This window comes from Pristiophorus japonicus, chromosome 19, assembly GCF_044704955.1.
Source record: "Pristiophorus japonicus isolate sPriJap1 chromosome 19, sPriJap1.hap1, whole genome shotgun sequence".
In the NCBI taxonomy this organism is placed as follows: Eukaryota; Metazoa; Chordata; class Chondrichthyes; family Pristiophoridae; genus Pristiophorus; species Pristiophorus japonicus.
In genome coordinates this window covers 45,110,269-45,130,536 of record NC_091995.1, presented here as the reverse complement: position 1 = coordinate 45,130,536, position 20,268 = coordinate 45,110,269, and the positions used below count along the sequence as shown (strand labels likewise).

The 20,268-nt window shown below is 43.1% G+C and overlaps 1 protein-coding gene across 4 annotated transcripts in view; it reads right to left on the bottom strand.

Moving 5' to 3' along the window:
- Positions 1-3,103: 3,103 nt before the first annotated feature.
- The window catches only part of LOC139229845 (probable G-protein coupled receptor 139), a 138,237-nt gene continuing 121,072 nt past the window's right edge, over positions 3,104-20,268 (bottom strand). The window contains exons 1-2 of one of the 4 annotated variants that reach the window (XM_070861461.1): positions 8,387-8,464; positions 3,104-4,227 (exon numbers count right to left, since the gene is read on the bottom strand). In XM_070861461.1, coding sequence (XP_070717562.1) covers positions 3,323-4,227; positions 8,387-8,456 — 975 coding nt within the window. In that variant the 5' untranslated portion in view covers positions 8,457-8,464 and the 3' untranslated portion in view covers positions 3,104-3,322. Of the gene's footprint in view, positions 4,228-5,982; positions 8,276-8,386; positions 8,476-13,271; positions 13,371-20,268 lie in introns of those variants that run through there. The other 3 variants (XR_011587834.1, XR_011587831.1, XR_011587830.1) reach the window with 3 other exon arrangements.

Genomic DNA, 20,268 nt, shown 5'->3' with positions numbered 1-20,268 from the left:
TTACAATTCGTCTCAGCTTCCTACCATTATTTTCGGAAATCTTCTCCGCTTCCCTCTTTGAAATGATAGTAGCGGCACCTCAGAAAATGATTTTTACAGTGCGACAGCTGCAGGAAAAATGCAGCGAGTAGCGCCAGCCCGTATACATGGCCTTCTTCGACTTTACAAAGGCCTTTGACACTGTTAACCGCGAGGGTCTATGGAGGTCCTCCTCCATTTCGGATGCCCCTAAAAGTTTGTCACCATCCTCCGCCTGCTCCACGACGACATGCAGGCCGTGATCCTAACCAATGGATCCATCACAGACCCAATCCACGTCCAGACCGGGGTCAAACAGGCTGCGTCATCGCCCCAACCCTCTTCTCAATCTTCCTCGCTGCCATGCTCCACCTCACAGTCAACAAGCTCCCCGGTGGAGTGGAACTAAACTACAGAACCAGTGGGAACAATGTTTAACCTTCACCATCTCCAGGCCAGGTCAAATCCACCCCAGACTTTGTCATTGAGCTACAGTATGTGGATGGCACCTCTGTCTGCACACAGAGAGAGGCTGAACTCCAAGTCATAGTCAACGTATTTACTGAGGCATACGAAAGATGGGCCTTACACTGAAAATCCGTAATACACAGGTCCTCCACCAGCCTGTCCTTGCTGCACAGCACTGTCCCCCAATCATCAAGATCTACAGCCCGAGCTGGACAACATGGCCCATTTCCCATACCTGCGGAGCCTCTTATCAGCAAGTACAGACATTGACAACGAGATTCAACACCGCCTCCAGTGTGCCAGTGCAGCCTTTGGCCACTGAGGAAAAAAGTGTTCGAAGACCAGGCCCTCAAATCTGCTACCAAGCTCATGGTCTACAGGACTGTAGTAATAACCGCCCTCCTGTATGGCTCAGAGACATGGACCATGTACAGTAGACACCTCAAGTCGCTGGAGAAATATCGCCAACGATGTCTCTGCAAGATCCTGCAAATCCCCTGGGAGGCCAGACACAGCAACGTTAGCGTCCCCGACCAGGCCAACATCCCCAGCATTGAAGCACTGACCATACTTGATCAGCTCCGCTGGGCAGGCCAGATACGAGACTCCCAAAGCAAGCGCTCTACTCAGAACTCCTTCACGGCAAATGAGCCAAAGGTGGGCAGAGGAAACGTTACAAGGACACCCTCAAAGCCTCCCTGCTAAAGTGCAACATCCCCACTGACACCTGGGAGTCCCTGGCCAAAGACTGCCCTAAGTGGAGGAAGTGCAGCTGGGAGGGGGCTGAGCACCTCGAGACTCGCCGCCGAGAGCATGAAGAAACCAAGTGCAGGCAGCGGAAAGAGCTTGTGGCAAACCAGTCCCACCCACCCTTTCCCTCATCGACTATCTGTCCCACCTGTGACAGGGATTGTGGATCTCCTGTTGGATTGTTCAACCACCTAAGGACTCATTTTTAGAGTAGAAGCAAGTCTCCCTCGATTCAGAGGGACTGCCTATGATGATGATAAATTGTGCATGTTGGAAAAGATTCATGGAATTTGTTTGCTGTGATGCTGTAACAAAATTACATTTTTTTTTAGTTTTACGTTGCACGTTTTCAAATAGGAAGGAAAATATGATTTATATATTAACCAAACTGCATCATTGCTAGAATTCTATTGTTGCTATTATGAAAATTCGCCACGCAGTGATGATATTTACTGTGCAAACCTGACAGTCTGTGCAAGAAGAAACATCGAATCTGATGGGATTTCTTTGCTTTTTGTGCCTTTGTTGGAAATAAATTAAGGGGGAAAATGATGTTTATTGAAGAGAGTAGCTTAGTTTTAAAGCGAATGGATATGGACTGAGACCCGATGTAGTCGGCTAATTTAATCTCTCTATTTGTCAATCAAAGAAGGCAACTTTAGTGGAAGGAACCAATATATGTAGACCAATATATTGCCTCAGTCCACTTCCCATTTTGTTGACTTTAAGTTAATTTCCATTGTGACTTCACTTCTTAGTTTTGCCTTATCTTTAATGCTGACTTGAGATCTGAACTCCGGGTTTACACAGAATTACATAAAATATACAGCACAGAAATCGTCCATTCGGTCGGAGCAGTCCATGCTGGCGTTTCGGCTCCAGTCAAAACTCCTCTCATCCTTCCTGATATAGGTCTATCAGCAAAACCCTCCATACCTTTCTCCCTCATATGCTTATCTAGATTTCCCTTAATGCCTCCATATTATTCGCCTCTCTCTCTGTGTCTACTCTATCAAAACCTTTCCTAATTTCAAAGCCCTCCGTTAGGAAACACAAGTAGAAAGAGACCCAGCCTGTTCATCATTTCCTGATATGAATAAGCTCGCAGTTCTTGTATCATCCTTGTACTTTTTGCACACTCTCCAGTGCTGCTATATTCGTTTTTAAGATATGCCAAAGATGTGCAGAGTACTCCAAGTCTTGTCTAATCAAGGTTCCATACAAGTTTAGCATAACTTTCCCTTGTTTTCAATTCTATCCCGCTAAAAAATAAACCAGAGTGCTTGGTTTGCTTTTATTATGGCAGTATTGTCCTGCCTCACAACCTTTAGTGATTTGTGCACTTATACTCCCAGACCCCTTTGCTCAATTACCCTATTTGGATTCTTATTTTCTAAGTAATATTTCACCTCCTAATTTTTCTTACCCAAATGTGAAATCTCACACTTATCTGTTAAAATTAATTAAATGCCCGCTACACACTTATGATGTGTTCTTGTAATTTGTTGCAGTCTCTCTCAACCTTAACTATCTCCTCCCAGAATGTGTGTCGTTCGCACATTTAGAAATTGAGCTTTTGATTCCAAAGTCTAAATCGTTAATATAAATTGTGAGCAAACGTTGTATATTCATAGCTTGGGGAAAAAATGGCAGTTCAGTCAGGACCTGATCACTGAAAGAATAAAACTCACAGGGGATTATTTACAGAATTAATCAGTTGTGGGGAACAGCTGGCTGTTTCAACAGATAACCACATGTGTTACTGACGGGAGTGGGGCTTGAGGGATAACGAAACTGCTGTCGAGTTTAGATCAATTGAAAGCAACAGATATATTTGTCTAATTGATTTTATTTCGGATCTAAATTTTTTTTTTATTTGTTCAGGTCCGATATCGCATGTCTTACAATGTCGCAAAAGATAATAATACCCAAGCATCTTTGATCTTCGACAATATAATATCTAATATGGGAACCCAATGACAGCCCCATTTGCTTTCGGAGATTCCTGTTTGCTGCTGTCAATTGAACAACTTCTCCTCGTTTACGATGGATGTAATTACATTTTAATTCTGTGAAGCAATTTAACTCATTTCAGTAAATTAGCAATGAGAGCCAGGGGACGCTTAATCACATTCTTCAATTGCTCTCTGAATTTGCTCTGGGATACTGCATAAATAAACGTGTTAGTGCAAGAACTCAAACATCTCAGCATGTATCCAGATAGTTCTGCAATGGTAAAAGAGTCGCTGTAATCTACTTCTAAAAATTGAGCATCTGTAAATTGCACACATATGAAAACTATGAAAATTACCATCCATAACAATATAAAACTGCCAGATATAGCGAGCAGTAAAATGATCGATTTCCTTCGGTTCTCCATCTCTGGATCACTGTGATTCTGAACGTTGATGTTTCCTCGGAGTCCCCTCCTCACTCTATTGGCCAATACAATGTGCCTAATGGTCAGGGAATTCAGCAGCATGATCAACACAAATGGAGCAAATAAGGTTAAAATGGTTTCCAACCACAAAAATGCTACCCACATGGGTACGGTGTAGTAACTTGATTTTACATAGCAGGACCATGGTACATTGTCAATTATTTCCCGTGGTTCATATACAAAGTAGATTGGAATATTTTCTAATATGCTTAATGAACACACCACTGCTATCACCACAGCCGCAGTTTTTTTGGTGCAATATTTTGTTTGCGACGTTTGGTAACAAATAGCGACACATCGATCAAATGTGAAAGCCACCGTTAGCCAGACAGAGCAATCAATGGAAACAAAAAGCATGGCGAGATTAAGACTACAAATCGGAGTATAGTTCAGGAATGAATATGGAAAATAAGAATCTTTAATCTTATGCAGAACCACTTCAAATATTAGGACCATTAGATCAGCCGCTGCCATGGCCACCAGGTAACGGCTGATGCATTTGGAGAGACCGCACTTTCCACGGGAGAGAATGACGATTGTCACCAAATTAGCTGCAAAAAAGAGGAAATCAAATTACTAACTCTCCCTAACCTGACAGGATGATCAGTCGAGATAAATGTGTATGAAATTCATGGAAAGATTTCTAATCACTCAAATCTCTCTCTCTTTATTTCTCCCAATCGATCAGATGATACTAGTAATTCTTAGAAGATACATTTATTTATGCGTACACGTCGCTAACTTATTCTGAGTTACTTCAAAGGAACAAAATGCTGCAGTGAATGGTATGATTTTCAACTTTCCACTCGGCTAACAATGGGCTTTTCCGACTGGCGGCCACAATTGAATCCACCTGAGTTTCATTTCCTTTCACTTCAACATAAAGGAATGTCCAGCTAGGTACAACACGGGCGGCTGATTTGCTTATCCCTGTCCCTCCAGACACATCACGGTGAAGCTTTCCATCTGTCCTTCCGAGGAGGTGGGTGGGGTGGCTTGACCCATCCACCTCCACGGAGGTGTGTGGGGGACCTGACCCATCCACCTCCATGGCACGAACCTGGTATTGCAGTACTTCCAGGAACGTTGCAGTGGCTCTAGGCCTTTTGGCTAAGAGCATTGGCGCAGAGTGATCCTTGGCGTGTGCAAGGTGACCTCTGGCGTTTGTGATTTGACAAAGAATTGGAACGATTGGCTACGAATTTCAAAAAAAAAAAATGTCCTTCCTGGTGTAAACCGGCGTTGTGGAGCCACTGACAGACAATATCGGATGGCCAAACCCTGATCGCCAGTTTTAAGCGAAACTTCATATTGAAAATGTACCCCAGTATCTGCTTATTGCAAATATCCTCAATAATCATAGGTTTCAGGGCGATAGCATGATTCTGACTGCAATATTCAATCGTTCAATCTTTGGGGAGCAGGTTCCAATTCCTACCAGGTGTCCTTCCAGTGCTTTTCCTCAGCAAATGACCAGAAAATAAAGCTTTCTCAGTGACACATTGCTTCATATGCACAATATAATAAGAAACATTTTATTATGGATTGTGTCCCAACTATAAGTCACCCGAATCTCTTACATCAAAGTAACCAGTTAAATGACGAGCGAAATATGAGTCTGAGCATGGACAGAGGGAATTTTATGATATATCCGATATTATTAGAAATGTGGACTCTGGTTTGCCTCAGATGCAAACCTTTAAAGCGCAATTGTAATTTAGTTTATTAATATTGTACAATAGCTATTAATACAAGTCGCGCTCCGGAAATAATAACTATGCTGTGTAAATAAATGCAGGATCGCCGAGGGGGTAATGCGGGGGCCGCCCATTATCTGCCCGCTCGATGTCCATTTCCTTGGACCAATGGAGCTGAATATTGGGAGGGGTGTATAACAGGCCATACCGCCCAAGGATGTCTACCCCCAGATACCTGCTGCTACTCGAGATGACTGCCTTAAAGAATTTCTCAACATTCCTCCCAGGTGTATTTCGAGCTGTGTAATTTAATCAACGTGTAAATATTGTCCACCATGTACGACATATAAACTGTTCTTTGGCGTCTAGTCTTAGCCGAATAATGTAAAAACCAATAGCTCTTGTCTCAGACCCAAATCACAAATAGGAGCGGATATTTAAGCTTTTGGAACCGCTCCTTGTAGAAACATAGAGCAGAAAATTTATCTGACAATATGGACAACGTAAATAATTGCCGTCTCACAATAGATCTATTCCCTGTTTTGCGCCTGATGTATGAACTAACTTCAGTAACAAACAATCTTTGAAAAAAATCTACCGGCAGATGAATTAACGTTTATTATTGCTTTGAATTATTTATTTCTTAGGTTATCAAACGGTGAGAAAGAACAAACAGCCAAGAGGGAAATTCTCACCTTCAACACACGGATGATAATGTAAGGAGCAGGCGCCCTGCCCATTGTAAACCCCACCTGACCTTCATCGCATTTTTGGAGGTGGAAATGACCAGGGCATCAGGGATGTAATGTGTGCAGCAACATTATTGAATACAATTACTGGGGAGGGATCGGCAGATCTCCTCTGATAACCTTAACCCTTGACACTGTTTCTCCCGGATTACAATGATACTTTTTCGAGACTGTGGTGGGATTTTAGAGCAGACCAGTGGACATTCTATTGGAGTCACTCTATTTCTGTCATACACAGAAACTTGGGATAGATTGTAGTCTTCATCGCCTGGGCATTAAACATCAGCCCGCTTTGTGGGATAGAAATTTGTTTTGGGCAGTAGCGCTGAACAGGATGGTATCGCATCGGCCGCCTGTTATACCCCTCGTTTGATATTGAGTTCTATTGAAGTCAATGGAACTGAATATCAGAAGGGTGTGAGAGGCAGACAAGATAGATAATGAGGGGGCTCGACAAGGTGGATACAGAAAGGATATTTGCATTCATAGGGGAAACTAAAACTCGGGGACATAGTCTTAGAGTAAGGGGCCACCCATTTAAAACTGAGATGAGGAGAAATTTCTTCTCTCAGAGGGTTATACATCTATGGAATTCTCTGCCCCAGAGAGCTGTGGAGGCTGGGTCACTAGATATATTTTAGGCGGAGTTAGACAGATTTTTGAGTGATAAGGGAGTAAAGGGTTGTGGGGAGCGGGCAGGGAGGTGGAGCTGAGTCCATGATCAGTCATGATCTTATTGAATGGCGGAGCAGGCTCGAGAGGCCAAATAGTCTACTCCTGCTCCTATTTCTTATATTATTATGTTCTTATGTTCTGCTAGCACCAGTCTACCCCTGTATATAAGAAGGCAAATGTGTTTGTTGTGACCACAAGTATTATCAGAAATCGCCCGAATTTCGTCCATTGATAGCAATGGAGGACAATCCGCTGTTTCTAGGGAAACATGTCCTCCGCAGAGGTTATGGCATTTTGAGCTGAGCCCAGACGATGCAGAACACCCCGAATGTAAAGACTAAAATCTATCCCATGGTTACCAGAGAAATCACCACTTGCATTTAGAATTACAACAATGCAGCAGCAGCTGGAACACACTTTAGTAGCACTTGTCTCATTTTGCTTTGCGGCCTCAGAACACTAACTGACTCCAGCTTAAAGTAACACAATATATCACAGTTTCAGAATCAAGCACGTCAGGTTCTCCACAAGCTCTATTACCGAATTGCCAGCAATCAATAACCCACGGGTTTCTATGGCTAGTAGCAGTGATAAAAGCTCAGTGCTGCCATCTCAACTCGGAAAATTAGTGGCCATGGACACAAATTATATTTAGATTGACTTCCCCCGCACCAGTCCGCGCTTCACAAATGTGACTCAAAATGACGAGGTGTTGCAGACCAAAATGTATACTATGGTCTATAGTTATGTTATAAATACACCAACAACTTTAAGTTTCATCATAAGAGGTTTCTGCATGCAAGGCATGCCAAATGTAAGTGGTGAAATTGTTCTTCGCCAGTAGCGCAAAATAAACTCATAGCGAATAGACAGTCTGCTTCACAATGCGCGGATTTCTCTCAAAGAAAATGAACATCAGACCGGGTGTAAAATGAGCGGCCCATTCCCTCCGAGTCCATCTGGCGCTGCTGAGGAAGACCAATTTCAGCGCCTGAGGCTCGGCTTCCTGCCTTGTTTACCCGCTGCTGGCTAGCTGCGGCGGAAGGGCGCCCGTAGCTGCTGCCGGTTGGAAAGTGCGGAGAACCATTCGGCTCCGATGCTAATCTGCTAATGGGCGGGATGCAATCCCAAGGATGCGACAATATGCCAGCAGTGCGTCGGAGTCTTTTGTGGGGCACGGAAGGATATCTTCAGTTTCTTCTGGGTTCACAAATATACAACAGACAATTTCCTTTGTCTTTTCTTGAGCAGCCTCCTGAAATCCCTTTAACAATTGCTGGTTTGGCAACTCGATCCGATTCTAATACATGTCTTAGACACAAAACTACAAGACTGTCCTTTAAGACCGAGACATATCTACTGCATTGCTGAATTTAAGTAGTCAGAGTAAATTGTGCTTCGACTGAGGTTGTTACATTAAAAATATGACAGAATCTTGGAGCCATTTGGTTTACTTCTATGATGCCGATAATCAGTTTCTGCAAATTAAACACATCAAAAAAACAGGTAATACCATTACATGACGGCAGGAACAGTGACACAGTGAGACACTGTTAAAGATGAGCATTAACTGATTGTAAGAGGCTTACCAGGAAGACCAACTATTGCAAGAATCGGATAGTAAATGTTTTCTATCTGTATGATTATCGGCCTTTCCATTGTCTGAGAAAAACGAAGTTGCCAGTTTGTGTTGAAAAACTTCTGCTTTCAAATTCAGGTCTTATTTATATCTTAGAGAAACCTCAAGTGACACATGGACATTACACAATAATTTTCATTAGTTACTGTCATTTGAACAAACACATTAAGGCGAGTCATATTCACTCCTACTCATCAGGGATATTTTGCAATGCTATTCTCCGTTGAAAGAGTAAGGAGTCAAGAATATTAATGTCATCATACGTTCCAAACAAACTATTTCGACATCTCCTTTCCAATAGTAACGGTACAAGACTCTTGAAGCTGAGGATATTTATTTATAGTTTAATGCGAGGCATTTGATGGAATAAATATACATCATTATGATGGATTAGCTGTCTCTAGATCCTAGTTACATCAAGAATATTCTCTATCTTCTTTAATTTATGCTATATTTAATTTATATTAAGCACCTCAATGCTACAGGTGAGATCGAAGAGCATTCAGATACACAAAGAAAGTGATACAGTCAGTTGTATACAGCTCAGCAGGCCACAGATATGCAGACATGTTAGTTTCTGAAAGTGTGCAGAGGTAAAAGAGGGATTAACAGTTAGATCGACACGTGTCCCCTCGAATGTCATTTGAATAATCCCTCTGAAATGCTTAGCCATACATGATCATGAAATTTCATTCAATTCCATTGTTCCCATAGTAATGACGACATTAACTGTGCAGACCATAGTCATATAATTGTGGTATATTCTCTGCTACATCACAAGCACAGCTAATGATACTCTACTTGTAACAAAACGATTTGATGAGTCAGAAATAATCGAATCATTCCAACATTCAACTCCTTCCACATCTGTAGGTAAAATATGATCAATGTGAACAAACCTAACCTGTCCATGATCAAGCATTTTGACCAAATTTGTGTGAGGACCACATATCTTCACCACTCTTCCTGATAACCACTGTAATCATTTATGGTGACAGTGTAATATATCACTCCACCTAGTGGATGACTGATCCACCTAGTGGACTACTGTGGTAATGCAGCCATTGCTGTAAATAAATAAAGGCATCAGATAGGTTCCTGTGTTAAGAGCTATCTTGAATTCTGTGTGTTTGTGATGTCGTAGAGAATATTCCGCATTGGCGACCCTCACTGAAATTTTTGTTGGCGGATGAATCCAGTCAAACAGCAGAGAGACTAGAGAGGTCATTTGTGTTGCAGAACAGCTAAAAATCCATTTCAACATGACCGAGAGGCTTGAAATGTTTTTCACTACAAATAGTACCATCGAAGCCCCCGATGGTGAAAACAGTAATCAGGTGATTTTAGAAAGTAAACGGGCTATTTTCCTGACTGAAGCATGCCCAAAGGTGTATGAAACTCTGAAAAATGTGCTTGATCCCGTCAAGGCAAAGGACACATCACTTATGGTAATTTTAAGCAAGTTAGAACAGCACGACAGACCTGAGCCCCTGGAAATTGCTGAAAGTTATCATTGTAATTTGAGATCAGTGAACCAGCGAGAGTATCAGTGAGTACATTGTAGCATTAAAAGAGCTATGCATTCATTATCATTTCCGAAACTTTCAGGACTGAGCTTTGCATGGCCGCTTTGTTTTTGGGGTGAAAAATGAAGCAAACAGACGAAAGTTTTTGACAACTTCCAACTTGACTTTTGATTTAGCTTGTCAGACAGCCATGTCAATGGATATGGCTGACCAATATTCCCGAGAATTTTGTACCATTTCCAGTCGTCAGACAACCGAGGTGAATCGCCTGCAGGTTAAAAGTAAAATGCAGTTGGGCCCCAAGGCCTCAGCACCTGGCCAAGATAAACATGCATTGAAATGATGCCAGGGACAACACATTGCTCAAAGTTGTCCACATGTGAAGGCTGAATGTTTCTTCTGCAGGAAAATTGGGCATCTTGCCAAGACATGCCAACTGACCAACTTTCAAGGTGATAAGAAGAAATCCCCAGAGAGTACATAGCATGGAAGAAAAGCAACACGAGGAGGTGGTTTTGGAGATACACGTCATCAGGACCACAAAGGTATCTCACAACGATTCACGAAGTATCATCATCCAAATAGACATTGCAGGAACCAAAATATCCATGGAAATCGACACTGGTGCATCCATGAGTGTAGTACCGGAATCACTATATCTCGACAAATTGCGTGATTCCCCATTGGAGAAATCCAAGGTAGAGTTGTGAGGCTACTCAGGAAAGAACATTCCTGTGGTAGGACGTGTCACAGTACCGGTGAAATACAAGGATTAATTTCCCAGCTTACCTCTCTTCATGGTGGCAGGAGACAAGCCTGCCTTGCTAAGTAGAAATTGGTTTGGATCACTGAATCTGGATTGGAATACGATTTTTCATGTTGAGACGAGATTTGCATCGAAGAATGATGTTATCAAGAAGTATCCAAAGGTGTTCGGTGAAACAGGCAAACCGATCCAAGGCTTCAAGGCGAGTGTCAGAGTACAGAAGGATGCTAGACAAGTTTACTGCAAGCCACGTCTTGTACCAGATACACTCAAGGAGAAAGTTGAGCAAGAACTCAAAAGACTAGTGACTGAGAACTTTATCTTTAAGATAGATTGATGTGATTGGGATACATTCATTGTTGTTGTACCTAAGTCAGAAGGTAAGGTATGGTTGTATGATGATTATAAAGTAACCATAAACCAAGTTCGAGAGGGTAGTCTCCCCAATACATTGCCAAATGTAGATGTGTTCACAATGCTGACAGTTGGACAGATTTCTCAAAGTTAGATCTTACAAATGCCTACTTACAACTTGAACTAGCTGAGGAGTCCAAGTCATGCTTGACTATAAATACTCATCTAGGCCTATAACAATTTAATAGGCTACCATTTGGAGTGTCTTCCGCCCAGCCATATTCCAAGGCAAGATGAACAGATTTTGCAAGGCATTGAAGAGGTAGTGTGTTATTTAGATGATATAATCATTTCAGTACCAAACAGGCAAATCCATAATAACATGTTGAATGAACTGTTCAAACAGCTGGAAAAGCACAGAGTGCGATTCACTTGCGAGCAGTGAGAGTTATTTCAAAACTCGGTGGAATACTTAGGGCACACAGTAGACAAAGATGGTTTACATCCAACTAAGCGTGGAGGCCCTGATCTGCGAAAGACCATCAGCAGCAGGTCAGGGTCATAAAAGAAGCGGCGAATGGCTGTCATGGGCAGCGTGGAGGCCCTGACCTGTGAAAGACCATCAGCGGCAGGTCGAGGCCATAACAGGAGCGGCAAGCAGCGGCCATGGGCAGCGTGGAGGCCCTGACCTGTGAGAGACCATCAGCGGCAGGTCGGGGCCATAACAGGAGCGGCAAGCGGCGGCTATGGGCAGCATGCTCCTTTCAAGGAAATATTGGATCTAAATCCAAAGAAACGGCAGTTGTCGTTGGACCACAAATTGGTTAATTTTCTAATTACTTATTGTAATACTCCTCATCCAACTACTGATAGAACACCAGCAGAGTTGTTTCTCAAATGGCAGCCACGAATTAGGTTCTCGTTGTTTCGCCAGACTTGGCACAGTCCGTAGAAGAGAAACAATTAAGACAGAAAGTGAATCATGATAGAGGTCGAGTAAGAGGGAGAAGTGTGAAATTAAATCAGAAGGTGAGAGTGAAGAACCATCACCATAAATGGTTAAAGTGCTTACCAGGAAGAGTGGTGAAGATATGTGGCCCTGTCATTTGAATAAATCTTCTCAATGCTTAGCCGCACATGACCATGAAATGTCATTGAATTCCATTATATCCATAGTAATGACGACATTAACTATATAATAGTTATAATATTAATGGGGTTTTCTTTGTATTTGTCCATGCCTTTGTTTGAAAATTAATGCAGCAGAAAGTTAACCAGTTGTGTGTTGAAGAGGACAGCCTGGTTGGAATGTTACTACACATGGGCCCAGATTTTGAGATTGGGGGCTTCCGACCTGAAAAATTTCTGCAAATCTACCTGGTAATCCTGGAGGTTTGGATACTTCTAGTCCTAGCGCTCTATGTAAAGGTCTTCATAGAAGCACACATATCTCAGGATCATAAGGGTTTTGTACACATCAATGGAATCACGTGGGCCTGCTCAAGCTACCAGAGTAGGGGTATTCCCATTCAGACTTTTGGTGATTCCGTATATAAGGAACAACCATAAGTATGAATGTTAATTCCCCCCCACCACGCAAAACATATAAACACAAAATAACAAAAAGTACATCACATATGTCAAATTAATGCAAATTGAATGTAATTAATTATTTGAAACAACATTTTTTATTTTTTTACGAATAAATTTACTTATTTTCAAGGGTCTAAAACTAAACTTACCTGATTAAACAGAATTTTCAATGTTTACGTTATGTTTTTAATATCTTTCCCAGTGTTGAAAAATTTTACACTGATAAGAGCAGGCCTTCCACCTGCTTTTTTCAGTCATACAACTTTGAAGAACATTCGCTGGGCAGGTGTTTGGCAAATAGCCCAAACCTCTGCTCGCGAAGGTCCTTTAATTTCGCAAGCGTGCGATCAGTCAACAGAATTTTTGACAGATCACAAGTGCCAGGTTTAGGGGCCTGTGCCCCGCAGGGTCCTAAACCCGGAAGTTAAGTGGACACCAGGGGCACATGCGTCCCTCCTATGTGCCTGTGGGGAGGGTGACAATCAGTGATTTTAATCTGTCTGATTGGGGAACAATTAAAGCATCTTTTATTGGAAAGAGCAAGTATATATAGATATTAAACACAATGCCTGATAAATTCTGAACTTTGCCAACGTTCCACCTTATTGAATCCAAGCGATTTGCTGTTCCCTGAGGATCTTCCACTACACACATCCTGTGTGAGGTTTTTCATGACTTTTGTTCTGACTACAGATCTGAAATGATGAACACAAACGATAGAGAAAGTAATGGTTGGGCCAAAGCAGAAGTGGAAAATGGCATCTCTCGGAGTCTCTATTTCAACTCCAGAGAATTCCGTTCATGGTGCACATGCTTGGGAGTGTCAGTCGGCAGGCTTCACTGGTTTTAACAGTACATTAGCATCATAGCTATGTTGCTGGAATAGTAATCAAGATGTGTGGACTAATGATTGGGAGATGTAAGATCTAAATCCATCACGACAGCTGGGGAATTTAAATTCAGTTAATTAAATAAATCTGGAATAAAAGCTTGTGTCAGTAATGGTGACCATTACACTATCTTATTGTCATAAAAACCCATCTGCTACACTAATGTCCTTTAGGGAAGGAAATCTGCCGGCCTTACCTGGCAAGACCTATATGTGACTCCAGACCCACAGCAATGTGATTGACACTTAGCCACCCTCCAAAATGGACAACTAAGCCACGATATCCTGGTGATGTCCGGTCGCACTGTTATGACAGACCCAACAGAGGCAGCTGCACACTAGTAAACGGCCTGGTGGGAGGGACCCTTGCAATACTCAACATTGACTCCAGAACCCATGAAGTCTCAGGCATTAGGTTAAGCATGGACAAGGAAATCTCCTGCTGATTATTACCTCCCGCCCACTATGAGCTAATGAATAAATGTTGAACACCACTTGGAAGAAGCACTGAGGCTAGCAAGTGCACAGAATGTACTTTGGGTGGGGTACTTCAATGTCCATCATAAGAGTGATTCAGTAGCAGCACTATTGACCAAGCTGTTCGAGTCCTGAAGGTACTTGCTGCCAGTCTGGGCCTGCGGCATGTGGTGACTGTACAAACATGAGGGAAAAACCTACTTGACCTCGTCTTCACCAATCTACCTGTAGTAAGTGCATCGGTTCATAATAACATAGAACATAAGACATAGGAACATGAGTAAATTATATGGCCCCTCGAGCCTGCTCCGCCATTCAATAATATCATGGCCAATCTGATCATGGACTCAGCTCCCCACCCGCTGCCCATAACCCCTTATCCCCTTATTGTTTAAGAAACTGTCTATTTATGTCTTAAATTTATTCAATGTCCCAGCTTCCACTGCTCTGAGGCAGCGAATTCCACAGATTGACAACCCTCTGAGAGAAGAAATTTCTCCTCGTCTCTGTTATAAATGGGCGGCCCCTTATTCTAAGATTATGCCCCCTAGTTCTAGTCTCCCCCATCAGTAGAAACATACTCTCTGCATCCACCTTGTCAAGCCCCCTCACAATCCTATACGTTTCGATAAGATCACCTCTCACTCTTCTGAATTCCAGTGAGTAGAGGCCCAACCTACTCAGCCTTTCCTCATAAGTCAACCCCCTTATCCCCAGAATCAACCTAGTGAACCTTCTCGGAACTGCCTCCAAAGCAAGTATATCTTTCGCAAATATGGAAACCAAAACTGCACGATGTATTCCATGTGTGGCCTCACCAATACCTTGTATAGCTGTAGCAAGACTTCCCTGCTTTTATATCCATTCCCTTTGCAATAAAGGCCAAGATACCATTGGCCTTCCTGATCACTTGCTGCACCTGTTCCTTTTGTGTTTCATGCACAAGTACCCCCAGGTCCCGCTGTACTACAGCACTTTGCAATCTTTCGCCATTTAAATAATAACTTGCTCTTTGATTTTTTTCTGCCAAAGTGCATGACCTCACACTTTCCAACCTTGTACTCCACCTGCCACATTTTTGCCCACTTAGCTAGCCTGTCTCTATCCTTTTGCAGATATTTTGTGTCCTCCTCACACATTGCTTTTCCTCCCATCTTTGTAGAATAGAAACATAGTTTTTTATTTATTGCTTTATTTTTTATTATTATTTTTATTTTTTACTTTTTAATTTTTTTTTGTTTGATTTTTTACTTTTTTTATTTTTTATTTTTTTGATTGAGTTATTGGTTGATTTATTGATTTATTTATCATTTATTATTGATGATGGCTCTTTATTTGTAAAAGTGAAGTGTTTAATGCTTGTAAACTTCCCTTCCCCCCTCCCCCTATCTCTTGTTCCCTTCGCCTCATTTCTAAAGTGTTGGTAAGGTTTTTCTGAGCGGACAAAAATCTACACTTACTCCATTCTAAGTTAGTTTGGAGTAAGTTTTCGCTGCCTAAACTTGGAAAACAGGCATAAGTGGCTGGACACGCTCTCCTTTTGAAAAAAAAACTGTTCTAAAATGAAACTGTTCTAACTCACTCGACTGGACCAAACTAAATGCCAAGAATTGCAATTTCTAAGATGTTCCATTCTAAACTAGTTGCTCCAAAAAAATAGGAGCAACTCAGGCCCAAACTTGAGCCCACTATATGGGCTAGAAATTGGTACCTGTTTGCACCCGTCATAAGCCCTTGGATATACAAGTTAGGAGTCTAACCCCTGTTAAAGGACCCCTTTTCCAAATTCGATTGCGATGTGTGGGGCAGGCATTGGACCTGCACATTTTGGATATTCCAGCAGCCCCTGGTACCACCAGGGGTCCCAGTGAGGTAAGTGATATATTTTTAATTAAATAAAAACACTTCCTGGAGAACCAGGAGCAGGATTGTTCTTTCCACGTGAGCAGTCCCTAAGGCCATTGCCGTTATCATTCGCCCCGCCCACTTAGCCAATTGAAATTGATATCTACTTCACCGATCAGCCCCCTGGAAGTACAGCAGGTGTCTGGAGATCGCCGGCCTAATTTGATTGAGGCCCGATACCCGAGTTGGATCGGTCCTCGGCACCACCTGCTCTGGTGCAGGTATCACTCCCTGTGGGTAACTATGACTTTGTGTGATAGTGTAAAACATGTTAGCAGCCCGTCAGGTTCCACTGTACACTGACCACACCCAGCTCACTTGACCCCTCCACTGTCTCCCATTCGTCACGCTGTTTGTCCGACATTCAGTACTGGATGAGCAGCAACTTCCTCCAACTAAATATTAGGAAGATCGAAGGCATTGTCTGCAATCGCCTCCACAACCTCTGTTCCCTAGCCACCTCTCCCTTTCTGTGGGCACTATCTGAGACCATCCGCAACCTCAGTGTTATATTTGACCTGTGGAAATTTATTTTTAGAAGTTACATTTCCTGTTAAATGTACCCTTTTGTAATAAAACAAAATGGAGTCTCAGTTCTCCCAGAAGCCCCTGCAGCAGACAGCCTGCTTCTGCATAAACATACTAACCTTGACTGATAGCTGACTGAATTAAGAAAAGCAGGAGCCATCTGTGTGAGCGAGGGAACCTTGAATTTACCCTCCCTAACAGAAAGAATGTCCTGTTAGAATTATACTCCCTTGTACTACTGTTGCTATGCTAAACCTTAGAAGTACTAGATAAAGGTTGTATAGATATGTACAGAACTAAAACAAGGATGTAATGTTAATTAAGTGATTAAAGAACTCCTTATCTGTATTTGCTGACCGCAAGGGCAGAACTGATACACGTGATGGAACCAAGCTTGTTTGTTCTTCTGTATAAAGATGTTGTGATTTTGTACCACTGTAGAAGTCGTCGCTCAGCCTTTTACTGAGTGAGGCTTTTCCTTGCAGCAAGTAAAGGAACATGTACCGGAGCTGTTTGTGTCAGAGTCTTATATTGAGAGTTAAATTGAGAATTGAGATTTCGACAGACCCTGCAATGAGCATCCGACCACATATCGGCTCCATCACCGACACCACCTATTCTCACTTCTGTAACATCGCTCGACTCCACCCCTGCCTCAGCTCATCTGCTGCTTAAACCTGTATCATTGCCTTTGTTACCTCTAGATTTGAATATTCGAATGCTCTCCTGGTCAGCCAGCCTTTTCCACGTTCTATAAACTTGAGCTGATCCACAATCTACTGCACATTTTGTAACTGAAACCAAGTCCCTTTCATCCAATACCCCTGTGCTCGCTGACCTACATTGGCTCCTGGTCCAGCAACATCTCAATTCTTTTGCCCCTACCTACCTCTGTGACATCCTCCAGCCCTACAACCCTCCAAAATCTCTGCACTCCTCCAATTCTGGCCTTTTGAACGTTCCTGATTTTAATCGCTCCACCATCCGTGGCTTTGCCTTCAGCTGCCTTTGCCCCAAGCTCTGTAATTCCCTCTAAACCTCTCCACCTCCTTACCTCTCTTTCCTCCTTTATGACATTACTTAAAATATGTCGATTTGACCAAGCTTTTAGTCATCTGTCCTAAAATCGCCTGATGTGACTCGGTGTCAAAATTTGTCTGATAAAGCTCTTGTGAAGTGCCTTGGGATGGTTTACTATGTTAAAGGCGCTATATAAATAAAGTTATTGTTGTTGGAACAAAGTGAAGATCTTGCCCTCTGTATCAGTTCACACTGGAAAACTGGCGCTGTGCAATTTCTGGCCCTATGCCCAGACGGCTAACAGCGTTCAGGAAATATTACCTTATTCTTAGAGTCTAGTGCTTGAGCTGACTGCTCACCTGTAGACGACAAACCGGCTATTGGTTGTCGAACGATGAACCTCTCGGTACAGTCGCTATCCATTCCTCTCGCGTTCCCTGACTCAGGTGAAACCACTTTACACACGTGACGGTATCTGAGCTCACTGCTTAAATCACACCCACCCAGATAGCAGCAAACTTAAACATTTCAGTGACACCCTTACCTCCACCTCTAGCTGGCTATATAACCGCACAATGTATCTCCTATAACCTGCTGCTCTCTGGTGGTTATAACTTTGGGCTTGTAAAGGTCCCTTCTGCATATGGCAGGTGAAGATTACTACTAAAGATTAAAGAAAACAAAGAGAATTTGCTGAGGGGTGTGACATGCACCTTCTTATATTAGTTCAAAGAAAACCCTTTGCATTCAATTGAGCACGTGTCCGAAAGCTTCACTTTTTTGCCGTCAATCAATTCTAACAGCCCTGTAAGTGATCTTGAAGATTTCTAAGTTAATTAGGCCTGAAAATCTAGGCAAGCCAGAGTGTCGTACGTTTCCCCTAACTTCTCAATCGTTCTCCAATAAAGCTCCCACTCAGGCCCAGACAAGAAATGATATGTTGATATCCTACTAACAAGCCATGTCTCGAAATATGTTCTTGCTGCTGGCTCTATCACTATTGAGGAACGGTCTGTTTAAATACACATCTTCATGGTTTAAAGTGGTTTCGATTTCCCCACATTGAGTTTAACCACTGATTCCATTTTCATGGTCACCTTTAAGCCAGTCTTTCATTTTCACGACCTATTTCAGGCAATTTACCTGTCATTCTTCTTCAAGTGGTGGAAGTGTTTAGGGAAGTAATAGACAAAGGGCGGGTTGTATACGGGACTGACTATCTGTAATGCAAACTGCATCCAGAGGGGTCATTTTTACATCACTGATGGTGTAAAACAAGCAATATCGCATCTTCCACACATTATACTCCTCACCTTCCGCTGAAGTCAATTACCCCCATGAAGTGAAAACAAAAATCTATCCACAGACTCAAACAGGACAAAAGGGTGGAGAGAGCACAGCATGATAAGGGAAAAGAAAAACAGGATTTGAAAGGAGAGGAATTCTCAATCAAAAGGAGAAAGGGATAAATGTAAGGGGCTCAGTGAAGCTGTTTACAAAGTCAACTATGAGGAGTAATGAGAAAATAGGAGACAGAAGGGAAGGAAGAGGGATAGGTAGATGGAAAAAGACTAAAACAGGAGGGAAAGACAGGGGTAGATGTGAAAGAGCACGTAGATACAAATGAGGAGACAGTGAGGTGAAAGAGAAAGATTTGAACATGAGAGTGAGGGAGAGGTGAAAGACCAACGACCATCGGCAGTAATGAAGACCTGTGAACCAGAAGTAGCCACTTCCATAATCAATCTGTTCCAATTCTACTGTCCGCCAATGTGGCTGCTTGCCCAGGTATATTCTGTTCACAAAATGTAGGACACATCTAATCCAGCCAAGCACCACTCTCTCAGCTTCTTGCCAATTGAGCACGAAAAATCTAGGCTGACACTCCAGTGCAGTACTAAGGGAGCGTAGCACTGTCGGAGGTGCCGTCTTTTGGATGAGACATTAAACCGAGGTTCCATCTGCTTTCTCAAATGGACGTAAAAGATCCCATGGCACTATTTTGAAGAAGAGCAGGGGAGTTATCCCGACTATTTTGAAGAAGAGCAGGGGAGTTATCCCTGGTGACCCTCAATCAACATTAAAAAAACAGATTATCTGGTTATTCTCACATTGCTGTGTGTGGGAGCTTGCTTGTGCGCAAATTGGCTGCTGTGTTTCCTATATTACAATAGTGACTACACTCCAAAAGTTCATTGGCTGTAAAGTGGTTTGAGACGTCCGGTGGTCATGAAAGGTACTATATATTAGTAAGTCAAGTCAAGGGAGAGGGGTAAAGGGAGAGGGGGAAGGGAGAGGGTTTAAGGGGGAGTGGGGTGTAAGGAGAGGGGGGTAGGCAGAGGGGGTAAGGGAGAGAGGAGAGTAGAAAGAACGGGGTAGGGAGAGGGGGAGAGGGAGATGGGGTTAGGGAGGGGAAGGTAGAGGGGAGTACGGAGATGGAGTTAGGGAGATGGGGGTAGGGAGAGGGGGTAAGGAGAGCGGGGTAGGGAGAGCGGGGTAGGGAGAGCAGGGTAGGGAGAAGGGGGTTGGGTGAGGAGAGTTTGGAGAGGGGGGTTGGGATAGGGGGGCTATGGAGGGCGGCGTAGGGAGAGCGGGGACAGAGAGAGCGGGGGCAGGGAGAGCGGGGGCAGGGAGAGCGGAGGCAGGGAGAGCGGGGACAGAGGGAGCGGGGGCAGGGAGTGCAGGGACAGGGAGAGCGGAGGTAGGGAGAGCGGAGGTAGGGAGAGGCGGATAGGGAGACGGGTGTAGGGAGAGGGGGTAGGGAGTGGGGGAGG